We start from the raw sequence: 24369 nt of genomic DNA on the forward strand, positions 1-24369 counted from the left end.
TTCAAAAAGGCGCCACTTTTGAGGAATGTGTTCAGGAGAAGCAGCCACTCCTCCAGCAAACCCCACTCCCCACCCCCTTTAGCCGCCACTGCTCTCTGTACCATTCCAAAGCCTCCACATCCCTCCTGTAATGGGAGGACTAGAATTGCACTCAAGCGCATTCTAGCCGAAGTTTTATTCCGCTGCCACATCACTTCCTTACATATGCACTGATGCCCAGCCCAATGAAAGCAGGCAGACCACAAACCATCTTCAGTACCCTATCCACTAGAGTGGCAACTTTCAAGAATCCATGGACCCAAATCCCTAAATCCCTCTGCCTGTCAATGCTTTTGAGAGCCCGGTCATTAATTGTATACATTCCCCTTACAAAATGCAACCCCTCAAACTTGGTCCAGATAAAACCCCATCTGCCATTTCCTCTGCACATTTAAAAAATTTAGACATACAGCACGGTAACAGGCCGTTTCGGCATACGGCCTCATGCTGCCCAATAACAACCAATTAATCTATGTTTGGAAGGCTGGGAGGAAGCCAGAGCCCCCGGGAAAACCAACGCAGACACAAAAACATGCAAACTCCTTACAACAGCGCGGGATTCGAACTCCAGTCCCAATTGCTGGCGCTGTAACAGCGGTGAGCTCACCACTGTGCCAACCATTGTAACTGATTTACATCCTTTTGTAGATTTTTGCCCTCTATATTTCGTTAACTACACCAATCTATCCTCTGCAAACTTACTAACCAGCTCACTTAGATTTTCATCCGAGTTACTTATGCGTATCACAAACAACAACAATCTCTGCAGAACATCACTGGTCACAGGCCTCCAGCCAGAATAACATCGTCCCACTACTACCCCCTGTCTCCTAATGGACCAGCCAATTTCAAATCCAAACTATCAACTCACCATGGATACCATGCATCTGCACCTCTCAATCAGCCTACCCTGATAGACCTTGTCAAGTGCCTCACTGAAGTGCCTGTCGGCAACGTACATTGCCCTTTCCTCGTCAACCACCTTTGTCAATTCCTCAAAAAACTCAATCAAATTGGCAAGATATGACCTGCCGATCACAAGGACATGCTCACCTTATCTAATTTCTCATGTGTTTTCAATGTGTATAAAAGCTATCCCTGTTGTTTTTGAGCCTAGAGGACCCCAAAACCCAGCAGCAATAAATATTCACCAAGATGAATGGTTACTTAAACAAAAGTTGCTTTTAATTATCTTTAAACATGAAAACAGAATCAAACTAACTTATTACTGTTAACTAATGTAACTTAACCCCCTTCTAATTCTAAGCACATGTGTGTAAGGTGTGTGCAAGTTTAGAAAAGTTCTTTGATTCACAGTCCAATCTCACTTCTCACTCCTCCAAGTTCACTGGTTGCAGGCAATTCTTATACGGTGTACAGAATTTAACATTTATGAATTTCATCAGGCTTTAGTGCTTGAAATGGAAGGTTCTTGTCAATTTTCAGAGAGATTTGTTGTTCCTGGACACAAACTGATTCCTTCTAATCAGCCACGTCAGTGTCTTGCTGACGAAACTTGCCCCATCAGGGTTTTCCAGATGATAACCCTTTTCTTTCAGGTCACCACAGAGTTCCTTTTTGTTTCTCTTATTTCAAGTGAAACATTAGGCAGGCAGTCCTCTCCTCTTGCATGAACCACAAGGGCTTTGACCAGACTGAACTAAGCACTCACAATCCATCTTCGAAATGGGGGTTTTCCACAAGCTTGCCAGCTTGTCCTGTTCCAGTCCTAACTGTTGCTGCTGACTGTAACACTACAGAACTCTCTCTCCTTCTGTCTCAGAGAAAAACCTGTTTTTTTTTAAAACTCTCTCTGCTTGCAAAAATCATATGACCCTCTTAGAACAGAAAGCTGAACTCCAGACAGCCTGCGGTTCCAGGCCTAATCCAATGGATTCTTTCATCTGATGCTTTTCAAAACAACAATCCATTAGTGAAGTATCTTGGCTACTCTCCAAAGCTTTTGCAAAGGCCCCCGGGAGCCGGCCTGTCTGGCTTGAGCAGAGCTCCAGTATTTTAAATGAGATCAGTCTTGAAGTGTTTGTAGGTGACCTACACTAAAAAAAAACCTGCCCCAATTTATCTCCCCAACAACACATCTATAACCTGCCACACTGTGTTCTCTCCAATTCAACCACTCACAATTCTTAGATTATCCCCATTTCCCTCTTGAACAAAGGAACAACGTTGGCCTCTCTCCAGTCCTCTGGGACCTCATGTTGCGAGTGAGGATACAAAGATCAAAGATCTTCATCGAGGCTCCACCCATCTCCTCACTTGCCTCTTTCAAAAAGATGGGACCTATCCCATCAAACCCTGAGGATTACACTGCTCTTCAAAAGACTCAGCACCATCTCTTTCTTGATCTCAAAATATCTGAGCGGATTACCATTCTCCACACTATGTTCCCTATCATTGGTCTCTGGAATTACTTGTCTGGAGCCTAAATCCTTGAATATCTTCAGAGTTTAAGAATCGTGAGGTAATATTTCAGCTCTATAAAACTCTGGTTAGACCATTCTATGTTCAATTCTGGTCACCTCATTACAGGAAGGATGTGGAAGCTGTGGAGACGGTGCAGAGATTTACCAGGGCGTTGCCTGGATTGGAGAACGTATCTTATGAGGCAAGGTTAACAGAGCCAAGGATGAGAGGTCACTTCATAGAGGTCTACAAGATTATGAAAGGCATAGATAAAGTGAACAGCCAGCACCTTTTTCCCCAGTGTGAGAGTAGCAAACACCAGAGGACATCTCCACAAGGTGAGGGGACGAAAGTTTCGGGGATTCATCTGGGGTAAGTTTTTTTTTTAAATAGAGAGTAGTGGGTGCCTGTATTGTCCAGGGTTGTGGTGGAGACTGGAACAATAGGGACTGTTAAAAACTCTTAGAAATGCACTTGGATGCAGAAAAAGGAGAGTTATGGGTGTGAGGAACGGAAGGTTTAGTTTGTTGAGTAGGTTAAAATAGGTCGGCACAACATTTTGGCCTGTAGAGCCTGTACTAAGATAGGTGGGTTTTTAATCAGTAAGGAAGGCTGGGAAGGTGCATGAGAAAAGTTGGAATCATCCTTCAAAGCAGGCTTGAAGAATTGTTGGCCTGCTCGGGTTTTTAATAACTAACATGTATCCTTTAAGACTATGAATAGGTTGTGCCCAATATTGTGCGTGTTGTAATAAAGAAAACTGTTATTTGTCCTGGACTATGTAGCAGTGAGTTTATTTAAAGTAATCACACACAGCAAGGGTTTATTGGTCACGGCTTACAGAATAACAGTTTTAAAGTGTGGTGGAAAATTATTCCTGTGCAAGGAAGCAATTAACACCACTGAACTAAAAGAAAGGTAACTGAATGACCAGAAATTGCATCAGGAAGGAAGACAGAGGTGGATCAAAGCAAGTACAAATCATGTGAAGGATTGGAGATGTGCAATTTGGAACAAACCATGGAGAAAATTCATCATAGCTGAAGCAAGGAAGGCAACAGAATGAAGGGGCAGTCTCAGGCCCAATATTTTTCAAGAATGTGAAGCTTCACAAAACTGGCCGTTTTTATCCAGAAGATTTATTCAGGGACAATAGGTCAGGAAAATGTAACCAATTCCAGAAGCCATAGGTATACATTTACCATAAATAAGTGGCAAGATGATTTTAATGTTAGTCACAAGACCACCAGATAAAGGAATGGAAGCAGGCCATCAAGTTTGCTCCACAAATCCACCCTGAGCTAAACTGTTCTTGCATCTAGTTCCAAATTTGGTCCTTTTCCTCATATCCCTTGATACCCTGACTAATTAGATACCTATCAATCTCCCTCTTAAACTCCCCTACTGATCGGGCCTCCACAGCTCTTAAGCAGCAATGAACTCCACAAATCCATGACCCTCTGGTTAAAGAACTTTCTCCTCATCTCAGTTTTAAATGAGTACCTTATAATTCTAAGACTGTGTCCTCTTGTCCTGGACTCACCCACCAAGGGAAACATCTTATTCTGTCCAATCCTTTCAGCATTCAAAACGTTTCTACGAGATCCCCTCTCCTTATTCTATATTCCAATGAATAGGAGTCCAAGAGCCACTAAATGTTCCTCATACGTTAGCCCTTGCATTCCAGGAATCACCCCGTATTCTCTCCAATGTCATTACATCCCTTCTAAGATAAGGGGCCCAAAAGTACACACGGTTCTCCAAATGAGGTCTCATCAACACCTCTTTACTCTTATACACTATTCCTCTTGAAATGATAAATGCTAACATGCATAATTACATGAGCATTTTCTGCCAGGAGACTTTTGACCTTTTCATTTAAAACTTATGTAAACCATACCATAGAATGAGTTACTGACCTCAGTAGGAGACAGGAATATTGTGCTGGTGTGGGGGGCAAGATAGACGAAGAAGAAAATGTTTAAAGTTATTACGATGTCAAAAAAAAAGTAATTTCCAAATATTCTTAATGGCGTGCAACATTCCATGGCTTTCAACTCCCAGAGGCCATTTTACCTTTAAATTTTCAAGTCTTATGCATAGCAATTAAATGACACATGAATTATTTTGTGCACTTTACCTCTTTGTTTTCATTATACATTTTTATCCCTTGTGATGAGAATTTCAGTATTACTGCCATTTTTCGAGGAAACCTCTGGAAGAAAGTAAAAGCACTGATCAGATACAACACCCATCATTTAACAAATGAAACCATTTCACATTTTGCAATAAAATCCAATCGTTCTTTAGAAGAAGAGCAGAGAGTTCTAACTATTAATCCCACATGAATGCGAAGACACAATTTTGCGAGAATCCGTACACCTGGAATCACTTTGCTGGGAAACTTGGCCGCAATGAAATCAGAAAATAGCAGAAATGGCAAAATGTACACATTTTTCTTCAGAGTTACCATGGCGATTGATCACATGTTGGAAATGCCAAAACTGAACAGAAAACCCAGATCACGATCATATTTCAGTAAAAATGTTAGAAGTTACTTTGCAATATAAATCACTCTGTCTTTTGGTTCTATTGCCAGCTGACCTTAAGCAAAAGTGAAGACAGGCTTTTCACTTCAATTGTAATGTCACAGTAGCACAAGAAAACAGATCAAGAACTCAAACTCATCATATTTTGTAGATGACAATATTCTTCTTTGGCTTGGCTTCGCGGACGAAGATTTATGGAGGGGGTAAAAAGTCCACGTCAGCTGCAGGCTCGTTTGTGGCTGACAAGTCCGATGCGGGACAGGCAGACACGGTTGCAGCGGTTGCAGGGGAAAATTGGTTGGTTGGGGTTGGGTGTTGGGTTTTTCCTCCTTTGCCTTTTGTCAGTGAGGTGGGCTCTGAGGTCTTCTTCAAAGGAGGTTGCTGCCCGCCAAACTGTGAGGCGCCAAGATGCACGGTTTGAGGCGTTATCAGCCCACTGGCGGTGGTCAATGTGGCAGGCACCAAGAGATTTCTTTAGGCAGTCCTTGTACCTTTTCTTTGGTGCACCTCTGTCACGGTGGCCAGTGGAGAGCTCGCCATATAACACGATCTTGGGAAGGCGATGGTCCTCCATTCTGGAGACGTGACCCATCCAGCGCAGCTGGATCTTCAGCAGCGTGGACTCGATGCTGTCGACCTCTGCCATCTCGAGTACTTCGACGTTAGGGATGAAAGCGCTCCAATGGATGTTGGGGATGGAGCGGAGACAACGCTGGTAGAAGCGTTCTAGGAGCCGTAGGTGGTGCCGGTAGAGGACCCATGATTCGGAGCTAAACAGGAGTGTGGGTATGACAACGGCTCTGTATACGCTTATCTTTGTGAGGTTTTTCAGTTGGTTGTTTTTCCAGATGACAATATACACAAGATGAAACAGTCATCAATTCAGAAATCTGGTCAAGTTGTCCTGAAAATTTCTTTAATTAAAACTTCTACTTATTAATATTAGTTGCCAAGTTCCAAATATTCACTTAATGTTCACTCCTACGGTTTGTAAGATAAGGCATATTTTAAATACTTTATTATATTATTTTACTTTCTTCACCCAAAAAAAACTTCGAAAATACTCTCGTGTCTATATTTTGACTTAACTTTCTAAATTTTATTCTGCTTTGAAATGCATCGGACCAGTAACAAAGCTGAGTGGTATTTCAAGTCCAAGTTGAGGAAGCTGTGGTTTCTTCACGTGGCACAAATTCTTCAGTCGGCTCCAGATGTCAAATTTAGTTGTTGACAGTAAGTCTCTCAAATTAATCAATGTTCAAAAATTTCATGCCTTCTATTTCCGTAATGCTTTTCAATTTTCTAATTTCTGCATTCCTGCTTTCTTGTTCTCCACTCATACTTGTGATACAATTCCAGCTGTATCATACATCCATCGCTTCCTATAGTAAAGACTGTTTAATCCCTTCTACCTCATTCATCCATGAAGAATTTATCTCTTCCCCATCCCCCATGCCTTAAAAACTTCAGTGTTTTTCATCTTCACTATTGTACAGTAAAACCTCTGATATCCAGCACCTATGGGGATTGGTAGATACCGGATAAGGGTATTTTCCAGTTGCTTGAGACTTACCCTTACCATGCCTAACTATTTTTTAAATTTTTTTTAAATTTAGACAGACAGCACAGTAACAGGCCCTTTCGGCCCATGGGCCTGTGCCACCCAATTGACCTACAATCCCTTGTACGTTTTGAAGAGGGAGGAAACCGGAGCCCCCAGAGCAAACCTACACAGACATAGGGAGAACATACAAACTCCTTACAGACAGCACGGGATTCAAAACCCAGTCCCGATCGCTGGCACATTAACGGCGTTGCGCTAACCGCTTTGCCAACCCTGCATTAACAATTAACAGTTTAAAATATAAAAATACTATTCACTTGCATGAATATATAAACCTTAAAGCATTTTACTTTATTTGCAGTCACATTCTTTGAAAACGTTTAACCGTCACTGCATCTGCAGGTTCCTCTCTCAAAAGATTAACAATAACCTTGTAGATAATTAACCCCTCCCCATCCCCCGAGTTTACAGATAAAGTCTCTACTGGAACAACTCTTACTAAGCAAAGATAAGGAGACATTTTAAGAGATTCACTCCACCAGTGAGCGGCATCAACTAGCTCTTCATCTCGGGCGACCTCATCACTGTTTCACACAACTTTATTCAAACAGCTGCTACAAGCAAAGCCTGACTAAGGCTTTCCACTGGATGAATATTGGCTCCCATCTTCACCCAAGTTTTATATATTACTTCTTTTTTTTAAATGTTTAAAAATTTTCCTCAATTTTTTTTTGTCAGTTATTTGAGTTCTGGATACCAGAAAGTATAAATGGAAGTCTGTGTGTTTGTTCTGTTTCGGAGACCATAGGACCCCAAAACCCAGCAGCAATAGATATGCACCATGACAAAGGGTTACTTAAACAAAAGTAGTTTTTAATTATCTTCGCTCTTGAAAACAGAATCAAACTTTAACTTATTACTATCAACTTACTTAATCCCCCACTAATTCTAAGCGCACATGTGTGCATATTAAGTGTAGAAAAGTTCTTTGGTTCACAGTCCAATGTCACTGGTTGCAGGCGATTCTTGTACTGTGCACAGAAGTTAGCATTAATAAAGTTCACCAAGCTTTGGTGCTTAACGGGCAAATGGTTACCACTCAGGAGGGTTCTTGTTGGTTTTCAGAGAGAGATTCCTTTTGATGCAGGACATCCGCACCTGATTCCTTTCCGATCAGTCTTGCTGACGAAACTTGCCTCCTTCAGGGTTCTCCAGATGATCCTCTTTCTTTAAGGTCACCACAGAGTTTTTTTTTCAGATAGCCAGTCTTCTCCTCTGACCAGACAGTCTTCCAAAGTTTTCCAACTTGTCCCTCTGGAACCGAAGTTTCTCTCTCTCTCTCTCTCTCTCTCTCTCTCTCTCTCTCTCTCTCTCTCTCTCTCTCTCTCTCTCTCTCTCTCTGAGAGAGAAGATCACATGCTCTTTCAGGCAAGCTGCTGCCTTGCCTTTTGCAAAATAGCACTCTGCAAAAGCCCTGCAAAAATTCTGTGTTTTAAAATGTTTGTGTGCATCCTGCTCTAATAATCATTCCAAACCACCTCTACTAAATACTTTGTCACAGTTCTTAACGTGAAGAACTTTCCGACATCAGTTTTTTAAATTCTTTTGCCAGATTAAAGCTTATCCCACTGCCATAGGTTAAGAGGCCTCGAAATTCAATCTGGTACATCTTATTTTTAATAATTACCTTCAGAAAATGAAGCTGTTGGTGGATCCTCCATGTCATTCCTTCAATATCTTGATTCTCCACAGTAAAGGAACCTACATACTGGGGGAATAATTCCAAAGAAAAATGTCAAACTCCATAACATAAACTTGAAAATCTGCTCAGCATTAGCTATCAGAAAGATGAATACAGCAACAAGTAAATCAAATGTCATCTTAAGCAATTGTCCAGTTAATAGTGCAGAGGCACTTGGTCACAGATAATTTTATTGTGTCACCTGTTTTTCACTGAAGGTGCTGAGGGTTGTCTCCCCCTCCTAAGGGAAAACTCATCCCAAACTCTCCCTAGCTATCCAGCTGAGATCAGGAGTTTACCACCAAGCAATCACAGATCTAATTCCACATCCCAGCATTCCTTGCACTTATTGCACCAGAAGTTCAAAGTTGCAGTAATTTACTAAGGTATATCCTGTGTTTTTCAGTCCTTCATCCAAATGCATTAGACCCACATAAATCAATTTAGCCCATTTTGCTTGGATAAATTATTGATATAATCTATTAATCACAATTTAAATTGTGCTACCAATCAACCACATTAGACAAGGAGCTGTGATTAATAGGCTTTAATCACTCACCTTTAGATGTCAGCACATCTTACATGTTGCTGACCCAGCTCCAGGGCAGTTACTGAGGGAGGGGTTTGGATGTAACAGCCTTTATGGGTGTCCGGAAGGGAGGAGTCACAGGCTCAGGGGTGGGCCAGCCCATAAGCACTACAATTAAATATTAAGCTCCAATAGCTCAGTAGTTAGAGCACTGATCTTGTAAACCAGGGTTTGCAAGTTCATTCCTCGCTGGGGCCTCATTTCTGTGAGAGGAACTAGACAAAGCGGTGATTCTCTTGTCCACCTCACGATGGACAAAATTAAAGAATTTCATGTATGTTACATTCTAAATGTAGTATTACATTTAACCATTAAATATTTAGAATTAATAGACAGACAGTATATCCTGTCCCTTTTCTCCATATTTAATCTCAAAATTAAGAAAGTCAAATTATAATGTAAGATTGCTTGTGCATGACTATTCTGTACATTGTAGGGCTTTCAAATTAAAACCACAATTTAACCTTTAAAACAATAATGAATTATCCTTCATTCATGTTCACAGAATAATTTCCATTGGATCAGCTGGTGGGAATCTGTTTTATCAAGAGCTGGAGAAATTTAAGGGAGAAAGCTTGTTTGGCTGCAACACAAGTACCGAGTCACGGCATCACACGAAAGATGTAATTACACTGGAGAGGGTGCAGAGGTGAAATTTGAGGATATCCAAGATCGAAAAAAAATGGAGCAATGAGGAAAGATTGGATAGGCTGGGGATGGTTCTCTGGAAAAGAGGAGGCTGCAGGCTTGTGGCCTGGGCATAAGGCAGAGTCAACTGAGTTATTTAAAATTAAATGGAGTCTTCAAAGAATGAAGTAGAAGGGCTTCTTTCCCTGAGTAGAGGTATAGATTGAAAATAACTGGTAGAAGAATTATGAGAAATGTGGATTTGTCAGATTTTTCACTGCCTGAAAGGTTGGTAGAAGAGTAACTGTCATCTTTTTGAAAGAGGCACTGGATGTCTTTTGATTTTTAGATTTAGACATCCTGCATGGTAACAGGCTATTCAGCCCACAAGTCTGTGCCACCTAATTAACCTACACCCCCGGTACACATCGAATGGTGGGAGGAAACTGGAGCTCCTGGGGTAGACCCACGTAGGCTCAGGGAAAAAGGTACAAACACCGTACAGACAGCGCGGAATTCCAACCCCGAGATGCTGGAGGAACTTAGTGCTTCAGGCAGTATCTGTGGAGGAAAATAGAGAGCTGAGGTTTGTGGTCAATTTCCTTCAGCAAGAATGGATAAAGCATTGATGAAGTTCTAAAAAGTTGAACCTCCATTTCCTCCACAGATACTACCAGACCCTTCATTCGGGAAAGGGATTGCATTTAGGAGCAGGGAGGTTATGCTGTAACTAGCCAAGGAACTAGTGAGGCCACATCTGGAGGACTGCATGTAGTTCCGGACTCCTTACTTGAGGAAGGATGTCCTGGCCTTGGGGATGGTCAAGGAGGAGGTTCACAGGTTGATTCTAGAGATGTGGGGGGTTAATCTATGAAGAGCGATTGAGGCATCCAGACTGAACTTGCTGGAATTTAGAAGAATGAGAGGGAATCTTATAGAAACATATAAAATGATGAAAGGCATAGATCAGATAGTGGTAGGTAAGATGTTTCCATTAATGGGGAAGAGTAGAACTAGGGGACATTGAGCAGTGGAGACTATCTCGGTAAATGGATCTAAGACAAGATTGGATAAATTTTGACATCATAAGGAATATGGGGGAAAGACAAGTAGGTGGAGATGAGTCTATCATCAGATCAGCCATGATCTCATTGAATGGTGGAGCAGGCTTGATGGGCCGGATCCTCCTAGGTACTTATGATTCACTAATTTCCTTCAGCAATTTGTTCTTTGCTCCATATTCCAGCATCTGCCGTCTTTTGTATCTTGAGCCTGACTAAAGTCTCATGCTACGGCGCGATTTGGTTGGATAATCTTTGTGACTGGCACAGACTGAATGGCTTCCTTGCACAGTATAGGCCTTTTTTTTTTTTTTTTTAAATTTTTTATTTTTCACACCATAAATCACAATAGCCATGATATACACTTTTTCTTTTCCACACATTTACAGTGACTTTTTCTCCCTCCCCCCTCCCTCCTCCCAAGCCACCCCCCCATCCCCCCCCCTCTCATCCATTTTAGTTATACAATCTAGGTTGCATTAATTCAGTTAGACAATGTTGTCATTCAACAAAAATACACCAGAAATTCTACTGAGTCCATTCTTTTCTTTTCTTCTCCTTCCATCAACTTAGGTAATGTTTGTTCCCGGTAGGTTTTCGCTATTGTATTTAATGTAAGGCTCCCATACTTGTTCGAATATTTCAATATTATTTCTTAAACTATATGTTATTTTTTCTAATGGAATACATTTATTCATTTCTATATACCATTGTTGTATTTTCAAATTATCTTCCAATTTCCAGGTTGACATAATACATTTTTTTGCTACAGCTAGGGCTATCTTAACAAATCTTTTTTGTGCATCCTCCAAGTCAATTCCAAATTCTTTATTTTTTATGTTACTTAGGAGAAAGATCTCTGGATTCTTTGGTATATTGTTTTCTGTTATTTTATTTAATATCTGATTGAGATCATCACAGTATAGGCCCTTGATGTTGTGCCGACCTATATACTACCAAAAAAAACTAACCCCTCTATGTTCCTTTCATCCACGTGCTTATCTAAGAGTCTCTTAAATGCCTCTAACATTTCAGCCTCCACCACCACTCCGCCCCCCCGACAATGTATTTGAGGCACCCATAACTCTGTGTAAAACAGATGTCTCCCTTCACTTAAACCCAGAGCACTTCCCTGAAATGCAAAATAATGCAAGATCTGGAGGAAACATTTCAAGGTGAAATAAGCATAAGGAGTTGGGAAGAGAGGGATGTTATTGCATTGAGTTTGAACTTCCACCAATCTCTTTGACACATTAACATGGAAGATGCTGATTCCTTTCTGCTGAAGATTAATAAAGGCTTGGGTGCTACGGTTACTGTAGCGGTCAGAACCACGCTGTTACAGTGCCTGCAGGTTTGAATACGGCACTGACCGTAATGAGTTCTCCCCCATATTAGTTTCCTCTGTGTACTCCGGTTTCCTCCTACCCTTCAAAATATACAGGGGTATATTGGGGGTAATTATGGGGTATGGGCTCATTGGGTCAGAAGGGTCTGTTACCATGCTGTATGTCTAAATTTAAAATTTAAGAAGATCTGAGAAAAATATTCAAAAAGATAATGGATTGTTTCAAAGGTAAACTAAGTGAACAATCTCTATGACAGTGATATCAGAACAACAGTGGAAGCAGACTCTCATAACATGTGTAAATGAAGTGGATAAACACTGGAAGGATTTAGCAAAAGACGACAGGATAGAATTTCACAAGATATAGGAGCAGAAGTCGGCCCATTGGCCCATCGAGTCTGCCCCACCATTCTAATCATGAGCTGATCCATCCACCCATTCGTGTCCACTCCCTGCAACCCTTGATGCCTGACTAATCAAATACCTGTCAATCTCTGCCTTAAATACACTCAACAATCTCACTTCCACAGTTGCCTGTGGCAACAAGTTGCATAGATTCATGATCTTCTTGCCAAAGAAATTACTCTGCATCTGTTTCGAATTGACACATTTTTCTCCTGAAGTTGTGCCATCTTGTCCAAGACTCCCCTACCAAGGGGAAACATCCTTCCCTCACCCACTCTGTCCAGGCCTTCCAGCTGCCACCCCCCCCCCCCCACCACCCCTCATCCTCTGTACTCCATTGAGTCCAGTCCAAGAACTGACAAAGCCTTCCTCTCATTCCTGGTAACATCCTAGTATATCTTCTCCGAACCTTCCCCAATGCCAACACATCTTTCTTCAAATAAGGTGCCCAAAACTGTACGCAGTTCTCCAACTGAGATTTCATCAGTGCCCAAAAAAAGTAGGAGACATTTTTTTTCCCTTTGGTGGTGGAGGGGAAGAAGGCAGACATTTCAGATGATCTGGACTGGAAGATCTCAGTTTGGGAACAGACGGAGAAATTGTGCTCTGTCCGCAACAGTAACAGGGATCTCCTAGTGGCCAACCATTTCAATTCTGCCACCCGCTCCCAGACTCACATGGCCTTGTGTACTAATCCACCATGCCCAACCAGAAATTGGAGGAACACCACCTGATTTTCCATCTGGGCATTAACATCTCTGGTTTCTCTGTTCTCCCCCCCCCCCCTTCCCTTTCCTCCATCCCTCTGCCCCCTTCCCTCACCATTCACCTAGCCATCCCTCCTTCCCCCTGTTTGCTGGTGTGCACTCCCTTAGCCACCTGTTTAGCCTTTGGGACCTCCCACTGCCCCTTCCAACTACCCCCCCCTCACCCTTTTGTTCAGGCGCCTGCCTACAGTTTGTTCCCACTGTGAAGGGCTCAAGCCCGAAATGTTGGTCATGGTTAGTCAACCTTTGCTACGGTTTGACCTGCTGAGTTTCTCCAGCATGGTCCTTTTACTTCATCACTGTCCCATACAGGTGATAGGCTCCATCAAACACCACAAAGTCGAGAGCTGGGGAAATTAACAAACACAAGACTTTGGCAGGTACAGGAATGCTGGAGGTGGGCCTTTATGGCCATAGGAGAGGAGTCACTGATGGGTGGGCCAGCCTCATCCATACAACAGCACACAGGTAGGGAATAGAGAAAACATATCAGACAACAGCCTCAACATTACACTTCTGCTCTTAGAAATAAACGCCTCGGACTGAACCTGGAGGCAGATTCTGAAGGTTTCCTTTTAACGGGGGCAGCATCTAACTGAATGATAATGGGCTGAATGGCCTGGTTCTGTTTCTGTTTTTACATCCCTTGCAGACTTCAAGGGTTAACTGTCCGATTCCAATGGATTTGGTGGTTGGGAGGCGGAATGATTAGGAAGGAATTGCGTCTTCGTTGCCCCGCCGCTGGTCCGCTGCCCACCGCCCCGGACCCAGCCGTGCCTTCCCTTCCGCGCCGCCTCCCAATGCGTCCTGGTAGCTTCCCCACTGCTCCTTCTTCTGGGTGGTCGCCGCTGAGAAACGGTTCGTGCATTCGCAGGATATGAGGAACGTTGATCGGGGTGGGGGGGTGTTGCAAGGCGGGGAGGGTGGGCATCGCATGAAAGAGTCAAGCAAAAGGCGCCAGTAGGGGAGAGGGGAGAGGAGAGAGGAGGGGAGTGAGGGGGGAGGGGGAGAGGGGAGAGGGGGGAGGGGGGAATCTCATCCTCTCAATGCACAGATCAGTCTGCATTGATTTTTTTTTCCAAATTGGGTGGATGGGGGGGGGGGGGGTTTAATTAAAATAATAAAACATCAAACAAACACGTACTGGGGCTGCAGAAAGACAGGACCACAAGAAGGTTCCACAACGACTGACCCCCACCCCCCCCCCCCCACCACCACACACACACACACACACACACACACAATGCCAAACCTACCTCCACGAACTTGGTCCTGATTCTGGGCTTGTTGTCCGGTGACCGGCTCTTGGCCATCGCCCCCCCTCCACAACTTGCAGCAAGTTTGGGGGGGGGGGGGGGGGGGTCCTCTCTTTCTCCCCTCACCCCGGTTATGCAGCCGCCGAGGTTGGGACGCCCAGTCCAGCAAACCTCTCACCTGCTCCGCCTGTCATCCCCGTGTTAACAGAGGCGTCTGTAAAGAAAATGTTTAAGTGCCGGAAATGATTCTCCTTTTTTTCTGATGAAAAATGTTACTTGCATTTGCTGCTGGGCTGGAGAACGGTCTGGGTCTGGTCTAGAGGGTGTCCCCCGAGGATACGGGATCCTGCATTAAATAGGCACGGAAAGTTTCGTTTTCTGTTGCATTCCGTGGCCCGAGGATTGTTATTCCGTCTGAGTCAAACCCCTAAACATCGGTTCACACCCCCTGTGAAATGTCTATCAGCGGTTAAGATCCACAGGATTCTCTTGCAGGCTGCTTTTGAAAGCATTGAATCAGCCTCCCAATGTATTCTTGAACTATTTGAAGATTAATTTCATTTCAGCAACTGTTTCAAATTCTGCAAAGTCAGTTCCTCTTTCACACTCCCTTATCTTTAGGACCCAAACCCATGCTGTCTAAAAGTGGGAAAACATTCCCCCCCCACCCAGAATTCTGCAAATCTGAGAAACCGCTAAAAAAAAGACTCAGTAGGCCAGTCTGGGTGTGTGGAGAGAGACATAGGAGTGAGTTAATGTCTGAAAAAAAGAAGACGTCTTTTGAAGGAGGCCGGCTTTGCCAGATGCCTCGGCTCTGTCCGCCACTATAGCTTGGATCTCCCAGTGGCTGCCCATTTGGATTCCCCTTGCGGACCCGCCTGTCCATGTTCCTGGGCACTGCCAGGCTGAGACCACCCTGTAAAGTGGAGGAACAACTCCTCATCTTTCAACTGGGCACCCTCCAACCGGATGGCATTAATATCGGCTTCTGTTAAATCCCCCGTCCACTTCTTACCCCTTCACTTTCTCCCAGCTCGGTCTTTCTCCCTTTCGCCCCCTATCTCACAAAGCCATCTCTCTCCTCTTATCATACCCAATTAACACCTTTTATTGCCTGGACTCCTCCCCGTGGCCAATCTTCCGTCTTTATTCTGACACCTTCCTGTTCTTTGCTTATTCCTTGAAGAAGGGCTCAGGCCTGAAACATCAGTAATGTATCTTTACCTGCGATGGACAGTATGAGACTGGTTGAGTACCTCCAGCATCTTTGTGTATTTTTACTACAACCTCAGCATCTTCATGTTTCACTTTAATTAATGTCTGACGAAACATTGAATCTGTTTCTCCTTGAAAATTGCCGCTCTTCTTAATAACTGTTTTGACTCTAACTTCCCTCCATCCTTTCAATCAAAGTTCCTCCCTAATGGTTGCGGAGAGTACATTAGGATGTAAACAGTCTGAGACAGTGACCTTCCTGAAGAAAATTACATAAGTATCATAAAATGACAATGTAAGGATGGTTCCTGAACAACTGCCCTGGCCCCGTCTGCTCCCACATGCGAAAAGCTCAAGATTCCTCTTGTCCTCACCTACCACCCTCCACATCTAACACATCCTCCCCTGCCATTTCCGCCCCTCTACAACATGATCCCGCCACCAGACACATATTCCCCTTTTCGCCTTCCGCAGGGACTGCTCCCTCCGTGACTCCTGCGCCCACTCCTCCCTCCCCACCCCTTGCCACCTACCCTGCGACTTCAGATTGGTTTTATACCTTGTTCCTACATCTCCTCTCTTGCCGTCATTTGGGACCCAAACAGTCCTTCCAAGCGAGGCAACACTTGTGAATCTGCAGGGACCATCTACTGTATCCAGCACTCCCCTTGTGGCTGTGGAGAGACTGAGCGCAGTCTGGGCGATCACATTGCTCAGCACCTTGACACTCTCTGCTGCAATAATGTGGATCTCCCAGTAGCCAACCTTTTAAGTCAGACACTGACCCATTCTCTTGCCAACACATCTGTGCATGGTTCGCTCTCCCCAGCCTTTTAAGTCAGACACCAATCTTCTCATTACTCATACCTTGAGGAAGGGCTCAGGCCCAAAAATGAATCTTAATATATCTTTACCTCCTGTGGACACTGCGAGACCAGCTGAGTTCCTCCAGCATTTCTGGTGTTTCTTACAGTTGAGACATCTGACTCTAAACAAATTTCCTTGCTGAGAACCTACAGTCTTGGCATTCAAAAGCAGGTGGCAGCAGAGAGAGTGAATGGTTTCCCAAAATACTGCAGGTTCTTGAATCGTCCCATCAGATATCATAAAATTAACTGCAATCTGAAAGTGAAAACAGAGAAATGTAGAAGTGAAAACACAGTGCTGAAGACACTCAGTAGGTCACGCCGTGTACTTTATATAGCAAAGATAAAAATACCTAACAAACATTTCAGGCCTGAGCCCTTCATCAAGGTATGAGCAAAATGTAATCAGGTGCCCGAACAAAGTGGTGGAAGGGAAGAGCACAGGCCCACAGGTGGAAAGTAATAGGTGGAGGGCACCCCAGCAAACAATCAATGGAGATGGAGCTCTATGTCTCTAAATCCCTACTGCTTGCAAGTTTTATGCTTGTTTTTCTTGGGAAATGCAAGTCAACCAGCTAGTTGAGTACCTGATGGTGACTAAATACTGGAGTTATTGAGAAATGTTAACAGGGCAACAGCCACTACACGAGTGGGCAGTGTCAATACAATTTCATAATGGAAAATGGAGTTCACAAATCTCTTAGTTTGCTTTGTATATGCATCTAGAATGGTGAATAAAGGTCATTCAGTAGATGTCTGTAGATTTTAAAGAAGTATTTGATAATGTTATTGCATGAAAAGGTTCATGAGGTTACCCAGAGGGAGGCTAGGAGTTGCACACTGAGACAATGGGAGGTACTGTAGGTTTCAGTCCTGGGGCCTCAACTATTCAGGATCAATGTTGATGACTCAGATGAATGACAGAATGCAACCAATTTCATCTTGTGCATTTTCCCTGAAGACAGGTTATGACACAGTCGGTGTGCCAGCGAACAGCTGAAGGTTAGGAAGTTCATCATGCACCTGTGACTTTGTGGAGACTCTGTGGCCCTCAACATCTGCCAGAAGGTGCACCATTAACAGATTTCAGATTTATTGTTAGATACATACAACCCTGAGATTCTTCTTCCTCCCACGGGCGAGGCAAAATGACCATTGATTAGTAATGCAAAAAAAAAGCTGTACACAACCTTCCCGTGTGAACAAGTAAAGAAACAAATAAAGCAGGCTCAATTTTAACATTGAAGAAGAATTTGGGTGGTTACATGAATGGGAGAGGTATGGAGAACTCTGAACTGGATGCAGGTCAATGGAACGAGGCAACAAAAAAAAATGGTTCGGCAGAGACTAAAAGGGCCAAGGAGGTCTGTTTCTGTACTGAAATGTTTTATGGTTCTATGATATAAAGTTGGTCCAAGCCAGCATGGGTTCATGAAGGGAAGATCCTGCCTATTGGCATTTTTTGAGGAAATCTCAAGGTGGATGGACAAGGGAGAGGCTGAGGATGTTGTGTATTTGGATTTTCAAAAGGCTTTCAATAAGGTGCCACATAAGAAGTTGCATAATAAGATGAGAGCCCATGGAATTACAGGAAAGATATTGGAAGGGTAGAGCATTGGCTAATAGGCAGGAAGCAAAGGGTGGGAATAAAGGGATCCCATTCTGTTTGGGGTTGCCGGTTGCTAGTGGTGTCCGCAGGGGTCGGTGTTGGGGCCGCTTCTTTTTACAATGTATATTGATGATTTATATTATGGAGTGAATGGTTTTGTGGCGAAGTATGCAGATGAAACCAAGATAGGTGATGGAATAGGAAGTGTTGAAGAAACTGAAAGGTTGCAGAGAGATTTGAACAGCTGAGGATAATGGGCAAAGAAATGGCCGATGAGATACAGTACAATTCCAATTATCCGAAATGGTCAGGACCGGGCCTATTTCATATAAACATTTTATTTGGAGAACCAGTCATTTTTTTAAAAACCGCCCAGTAGCATCAGCAAAGTTTTATACAGTGACAAACAACAAGGGAAGGCTTTTTAGGCATTAAAATAAAGTTTAATTCTCACCAAAAAAAATGCTGGTTACTGCTGATCACCAACACCTCCCCACCGAGGCCCCACATGTGCCAGGAGCCCGAGGACCACGCTCCCTGCCTGGGAGCTTGAGGTCCCCACTGCCACCAGGAGTCCGAGGTCCGCTGTTGCTGGCACCAGGGGCCCAAGGTCCACTGCTGCCTCCGGGAGCCTGACATCCCCGGTCAGTTTGGCTCCAAGAAAAATTCAGATAAATGAGGATTTCGGAGAATCCAATTTCAGATAATCAGAGTTGTACTGTGCAATGTTGAGAAATATACAGTTGTACATTTTAGAAGAGAAAATAAGGAGACATATTATTACAAGGGTAAAGGTGTTGATGAGGCTCCATGGGGCACTGGTGAGATCTCATTTGGAGAACTGTGTGCACCTTTGGGGCCGTTATCTTAGAACGGAGGTAATGATGTTGGAGAGAATACAGGGTGATTTCTGGTATACAAGGGCTAACATATGAGAAAAGTTTACCAGCTCTTAGACTGTATTCATTCGATTATAGAAGAATGAGAGAGGATCTCATCGAATGCTGAAAGGATTGGACAGAGTAGATGGGAATAAGATGTTTCCCTTGGCGAGTGGATCCAGGACAAGAGGGCACAAAATTAGAAGGTACCCATTTAAAACAGAGATGAGGAGAAATTTATTCATGGATTTGTGGAATTCATTGTCACACAGAGCTGTGGAGGCTGGATCATTGGGGGAGTTTAAGGGGGAGATTGATAAGTATCTAAATAGTCAAGGGAAAAGGCCAGAATTTTGAACTAGACGTGAGAACAGTTTACCTCTGGGTGGAGTTGTGGAGCAGACTCGATGGGCTTAATGGCCTACTTCTGTTCCTTGATCTTATGGATGGAAAGCGAGCTGTGAGAAGGAAGCAAAAAATCTGGTGGATAAAGGCAGGTTGAGCAAGTGGATGAATAGAGGACAGAGGACGTGCGATGAGGAAAATGTGAAAATGGAAAAGGAGAGTATAAACTGGGATGTGTACGGAGAGGATGGTGAGCTCATTCAGAAGATGAAAATGCCGATTAAGCAAGCAATTATGAAGGCAAGGAGGTTGGAGTTGGTAAAGCGGTTAGTGCGACGCTGTTACAGCCTCAGTGATCCGGGTTTGAATCTGGCGCTGTCTGTAAGGAGTTTGTACGTTCTCCTCGTATCTACGTGGGTTTCCATCGGGTGCTCCATTTTCCTCTCGCCTTTCAAAAACATAGGTGAATTAAGCCGGACAGGGTCGTGGGCCGGAAGGGCCTGTATGTCTAAAAAAAATAAAAGTATGGATATTACTGGTGAGATTGATGAGACCTAATTTGAAGCACTTAAATCAATTTAGTGTGGATTCTCGAAGTTACTGCTACTGGGATGAAGGAATGGGCCTACAATGAGAAATTCAGTAGCCCCTTTCCCACTAAATTGGCCGTTCAGTGTCCCGGATAGGAATGGGGGTTTGGCTTTTCACACTTGACCACTCCTAACTGGGACATTGAACACTTCCACACTTGCAAGGAGCCATCCCCGGGGGTTAGGACTGTTCTACCTTCTACCAGTGACGTCATGACACATTGAATGATGGTGGACCTGCCCTAAATCCTGATCAATGTATTATGATCTGATATTTGAATGGAATTAACAATGGCTAATTATAATATTATTAAGCTTTATATACAGCACTGTATATAAAGTGTTGGCATTGAGCAGATTTTGCTTTTACATGAGACACTTTAAAGGCCGATTGGCTATTAATTCCTGGGATCACTTGCAAGTGTGAAAGGGGCTAGTGATACTAGCTAATGCTTTCTGGAGCTTAGAAGAATGACAAGTGACCTACACGGGGAGGGACTGTTGGACGTTTGCTTTCTGAATGTGGAGAATTTAAGCTCAGGATCATCTCGGTATACGGTCAACCATTTAAGACATAGCCTACAAGAAATTTCCTTACACGGATGATTGTAAATCTTAAATTCTGAATCCATGTTGGGTCATTAGATTGAAACAAGAAAACCTGCAGAAGCAGAGATTGTAGTTAATGCAGAAACGTGCTGGAGAAACCCAGTGGATCCCTCAGCATCTGGAGGAGCTAAAGACACGGGTCATATTTCTGCATTCCTCTGGACACTGCAGGAACTGCTGAGATTCTCCACAGTTTTCATTCGATCATACTCATCTTTATAACTGATAATCAATATTTTACTCAGTGATGTCTGAAGAATTATAGTTCTTGCAAAACAGAAAGAGAGCATGAAGATTTATATTGAACTGCGCTCAGAATTTTTCTTTCGTGAAGTTTAACAACAAAGAGAGACAGAGCGATTGTGTTTAAAACTCTGCAACACTTAGGCCATAACTACCCTTCCATCTCCCTAAAGTTACTGAGGGATTGGGCAAGGAGAAGCAACAGAGCCAACCACAGCCATGCTTGGAAGAATTCACTGTACCTGTACAATAATAAACACTTGCAAATGGAGATTAAAAGGCCTAATGACCTATTGACTCACACCCAGAGCTGTTATTTAGAAAGGGGGAAGGTGACGTGTGGAAACTGCAACATGCCAAAATATACCTGTAATGTCAGAAATCTAAACAGCAGTAGGGAAGGAAACTAGCTGATGAACAATGGGTATTGTTTATGCCAGGATCTTCAACAGTTTGGTTTTATGGCAGACAGTTGTCATGCATCAACTCACAGGCTGGCTATCTTCAACACAGAAAGATTAAGGGTGTTTATTCTCCAGTCTTTGTTGCAGACTGCCAGGTCAGGAGAGAAAATGGCCGGTACAATTAACAAAGTGTCATTTTAATGTGTGAATTCTGTCATCTAAATGTCGATAGGAAATACTAATTTTGTTCAGAGAACGTTAATAAACATGGAAATTGGTTTCATTGCTCAGTGCAGCAACAACGCCACACGGGACAGCATGCATCAATTGGAAATAAACAAGATGTCAAAGTCGTAAGTAATTGTGAATGATTAATATTAAATCAGGTTACTTGGAGAGAGCAGGAAAATGGCCACAAACAAGCTGGCTCCAAGATCTCCATGGCCTAATCCCAAACCTGTTCCTTTTGATTTTTTTAGTAACTTTATGGAAGTTAAGTACGTTCCAAATGAGTGTCAGAATTTATTAAATAAAAATGTCATTAAAGACAGAATAAATTTAACAGAACAAATTTAACAGTTGGCGTAGCAGTTAGCGCAATACATTTACAGCGCCAGCGATCGGGACAGGGGCTCGAATCCGGAGTGTGTACATTTCCCCCTGTATCTGCATGAGCTTTCCTGGGGGCTCTGGTTTCCTCCCACCATTCGAAACGTACCAGGGGTTGCAGGTTTTTGTTTGATTATTTAAACATTTTTAAACCACAATAATTAGCTACATCACATTCAATTCTAGACATTATTTCAAAAAATTATACATGTATGTATACCATTCCACCCCACCAACACACCCTCCCACCTCCCATCCCCCCCCACCTCTGGAAAAAAAGAAAAATTAAAAAGTAAGAAAAACCAGAGGGATACCAAGAAAATAAAACATTTATACAATAGAATCTATTGGATGGTATCAAGGTCTTTAGAGAATCTATCAAACATGTGAACCAAAATTTTGTAAATATGGGCACCATATTTTCCAAAAGAAACATAATATTTATCTTGAAGATTGTAAATAATCTTCTCTAATGGTATACAACGACAGAGTTTTGCGGGTTATCTTTCCAAGCCTAAATCTATTTCTGATTTCCATGATATTGCAGTACATTTCCTAGAAACTGCTAAAGCAATCAGACAAATTCAATTTGATAGATTTTTAATTTCGGCCTTAGAGCCTTAATATTACTCAATAAAATAACACCGGATCCTGTGGGAATTTGACCCCCGTAATTCGTTCCAAACAACTACCCACCCCTAACCAAAAGGGTCAAACTTTAGGACATTGCCAAGTTGGATGCAAGAAAAAAGTTCCAATCTCAGATCTACACCTAATGGCAGGATTTAATCTATTTAATTTTTGTGGAATCAAATATAACGGATGTAAAAAAAATTATACTGAACTAACCTATATCTTACATTTATATGTTTAGTCAGGTTGTAAGTTAATTGGGTGTAAATTGGGCCTCGTGGACTCATGGGCTGAAATGGCCTGTATATCTAAATTTAAATTTAAAAAAAACTGTAATACAGCACAGAAACAGGCCCTTCATCCCAACAAGCCCACGCCAATGAAATTTATTTTCCTTCAGATGCCTGTGTAATACCTCCATCACCATTTCTCTGCCTGTATCTGTACTGGATCTGCAACCTTGTGTTCTACACGATCGACAACTCTACCAGTGTCTGCACCATCGGCAAACTTCCTAACTCATCCACCTATTTGTTCATCCAAACGTATTTTTCGAAAATTACGTGCACATCTATTTTAACAAAGGGAGTCAACATTTTTATTACATTAGATGTTTTTATTCATTTTGTCTTCTAAATATATTTGGGCGAGTTTTACATAAGAATATGACAATCTTTTAGTGATAGTCAGTCCAAAGGAGGGCTTTCCCAATCTGCTAAAATACTTCATAGCCTACATTTGGTAATGGGGGAGACATATTAGCTGACATTCATTGGGTAAGGTTTCAAAATAGCAAAGAAATACTCAAGATCAGTATTTATTTTGAAGAGACACTAGGGTGAATATTAGGCAGAATATTCATGGAACTCCTCTGTGGCCTTGAGTTGGAGCTGATGGATGGTCACTTGAGTATTTTGATGGGGCCATAGTTTAAGATTGCAAAAGTAGGACACTCTCTGTGTATGATTAGTGTCACCCTTGGAAATATGCTCAGATTTCATGTCAGAGTACATACAGGACATTACGTACAAACCTGATATCCCTTTCCTTGTAGACGAGGCAGATTAACCACTTACTGGTGATGCAAAACCAAGCCTGTGCTCAACATACACATGTAAATGAATTAAGAAATGAAAACAAACAGAGATACAGAGAGGGAAGACAAATCAACAAAGTGCAATTTCTAAATCTTCTCAGTAGTGTAAAAACTACTCAGGAAAAGAAATGTGAGAAATATAAACAAATAAAGAAATGTGAACAACTGACTGTGCAAAACAGAGAAAAAATATTCAGTAATAAATAATGTGCAAAGATAAGAGTCTCTGACTGAGTTTGTCGTTGAGGAGTCTGATGGTGGAGGGGGAGCAGCTGTTCCTGAACCAGGTGGTGCAATTCTTGTGGCTCCGATACCTCTGTCCTGATGGTACCAGTGAGAACAGAGCGCATGCTGGGTGGTGTGGATCGGTGACGATCGCTGCTGCTCTCTGGCGGCACCGTTCCTTGTCGATTGTGGGGAGGGTTTTGCCTGTGATCCATTGGGCTGTGTCCACTACCTTTTGCAGGGCTTTATTCTCAGGGGTATTGGTGACACCCGTACAAAACCACAATGCAACCGATCAGCACCCTTTCCACCACACACCAATACTAACAATGTAGCCAGGGTTTCCAATGTCGTACCAAACCTTCTCCTTTAAATAAGTAGGCAATGCACATGTGGCTTTAGTAATGGCCCATCTACCACATTGCTGTCATTAACCACCTCAATCAGAGATGGAAGCAAGTCATCCTTGATCCCAAGGAACAGCTTACGAAGGAGGATAGAATTAAAACAATCTCTCTGCTTTTATATTCCATTCCCAAGCAATAATTAGTATCACATTAAGCAATAATTTCCAACGTTTCTCTATGACGTGTTCCGAGGGGTTACGTTTTAGTTTCTTTTCATACAGAGTCCCTCAGGATCAAGGGTTCTGCCTTCTGCCTATTTTCAACAAA

General features: G+C 42.7%; 1 protein-coding gene and 1 long non-coding RNA gene across 5 annotated transcripts in view; one reads left to right on the plus strand and one right to left on the minus strand.

Annotated features, from left to right (window-relative positions):
* sh2d5 (SH2 domain containing 5) overlaps positions 1-16561 on the minus strand; it is an 80948-nt gene extending 64387 nt beyond the window's left edge. Inside the window, exons 1-4 of one of the 4 annotated variants that reach the window (XM_069919066.1) lie at positions 16500-16561; positions 14371-14584; positions 8264-8344; positions 4604-4678 (exon numbers count right to left, since the gene is read on the minus strand). In XM_069919066.1, the coding sequence (XP_069775167.1) occupies positions 4604-4678; positions 8264-8344; positions 14371-14427 (213 nt within the window). In that variant the 5' untranslated portion in view covers positions 14428-14584; positions 16500-16561. Of the gene's footprint in view, positions 1-4603; positions 4679-8263; positions 8345-8519; positions 8723-14370; positions 14798-16499 lie in introns of those variants that run through there. The other 3 variants (XM_069919067.1, XM_069919065.1, XM_069919069.1) reach the window with 3 other exon arrangements.
* Positions 13825-17703, plus strand: LOC138754598 (uncharacterized). Its single transcript, XR_011351847.1, has 2 exons — positions 13825-13972; positions 17417-17703. It is a non-coding gene; the product is annotated as an uncharacterized lncRNA (long non-coding RNA).
* Positions 17704-24369: the final 6666 nt, after the last annotated feature.

Source organism: Narcine bancroftii, chromosome 2 (genome assembly GCF_036971445.1).
Source record: "Narcine bancroftii isolate sNarBan1 chromosome 2, sNarBan1.hap1, whole genome shotgun sequence".
Lineage (NCBI taxonomy): Eukaryota > Metazoa > Chordata > Chondrichthyes > Torpediniformes > Narcinidae > Narcine > Narcine bancroftii.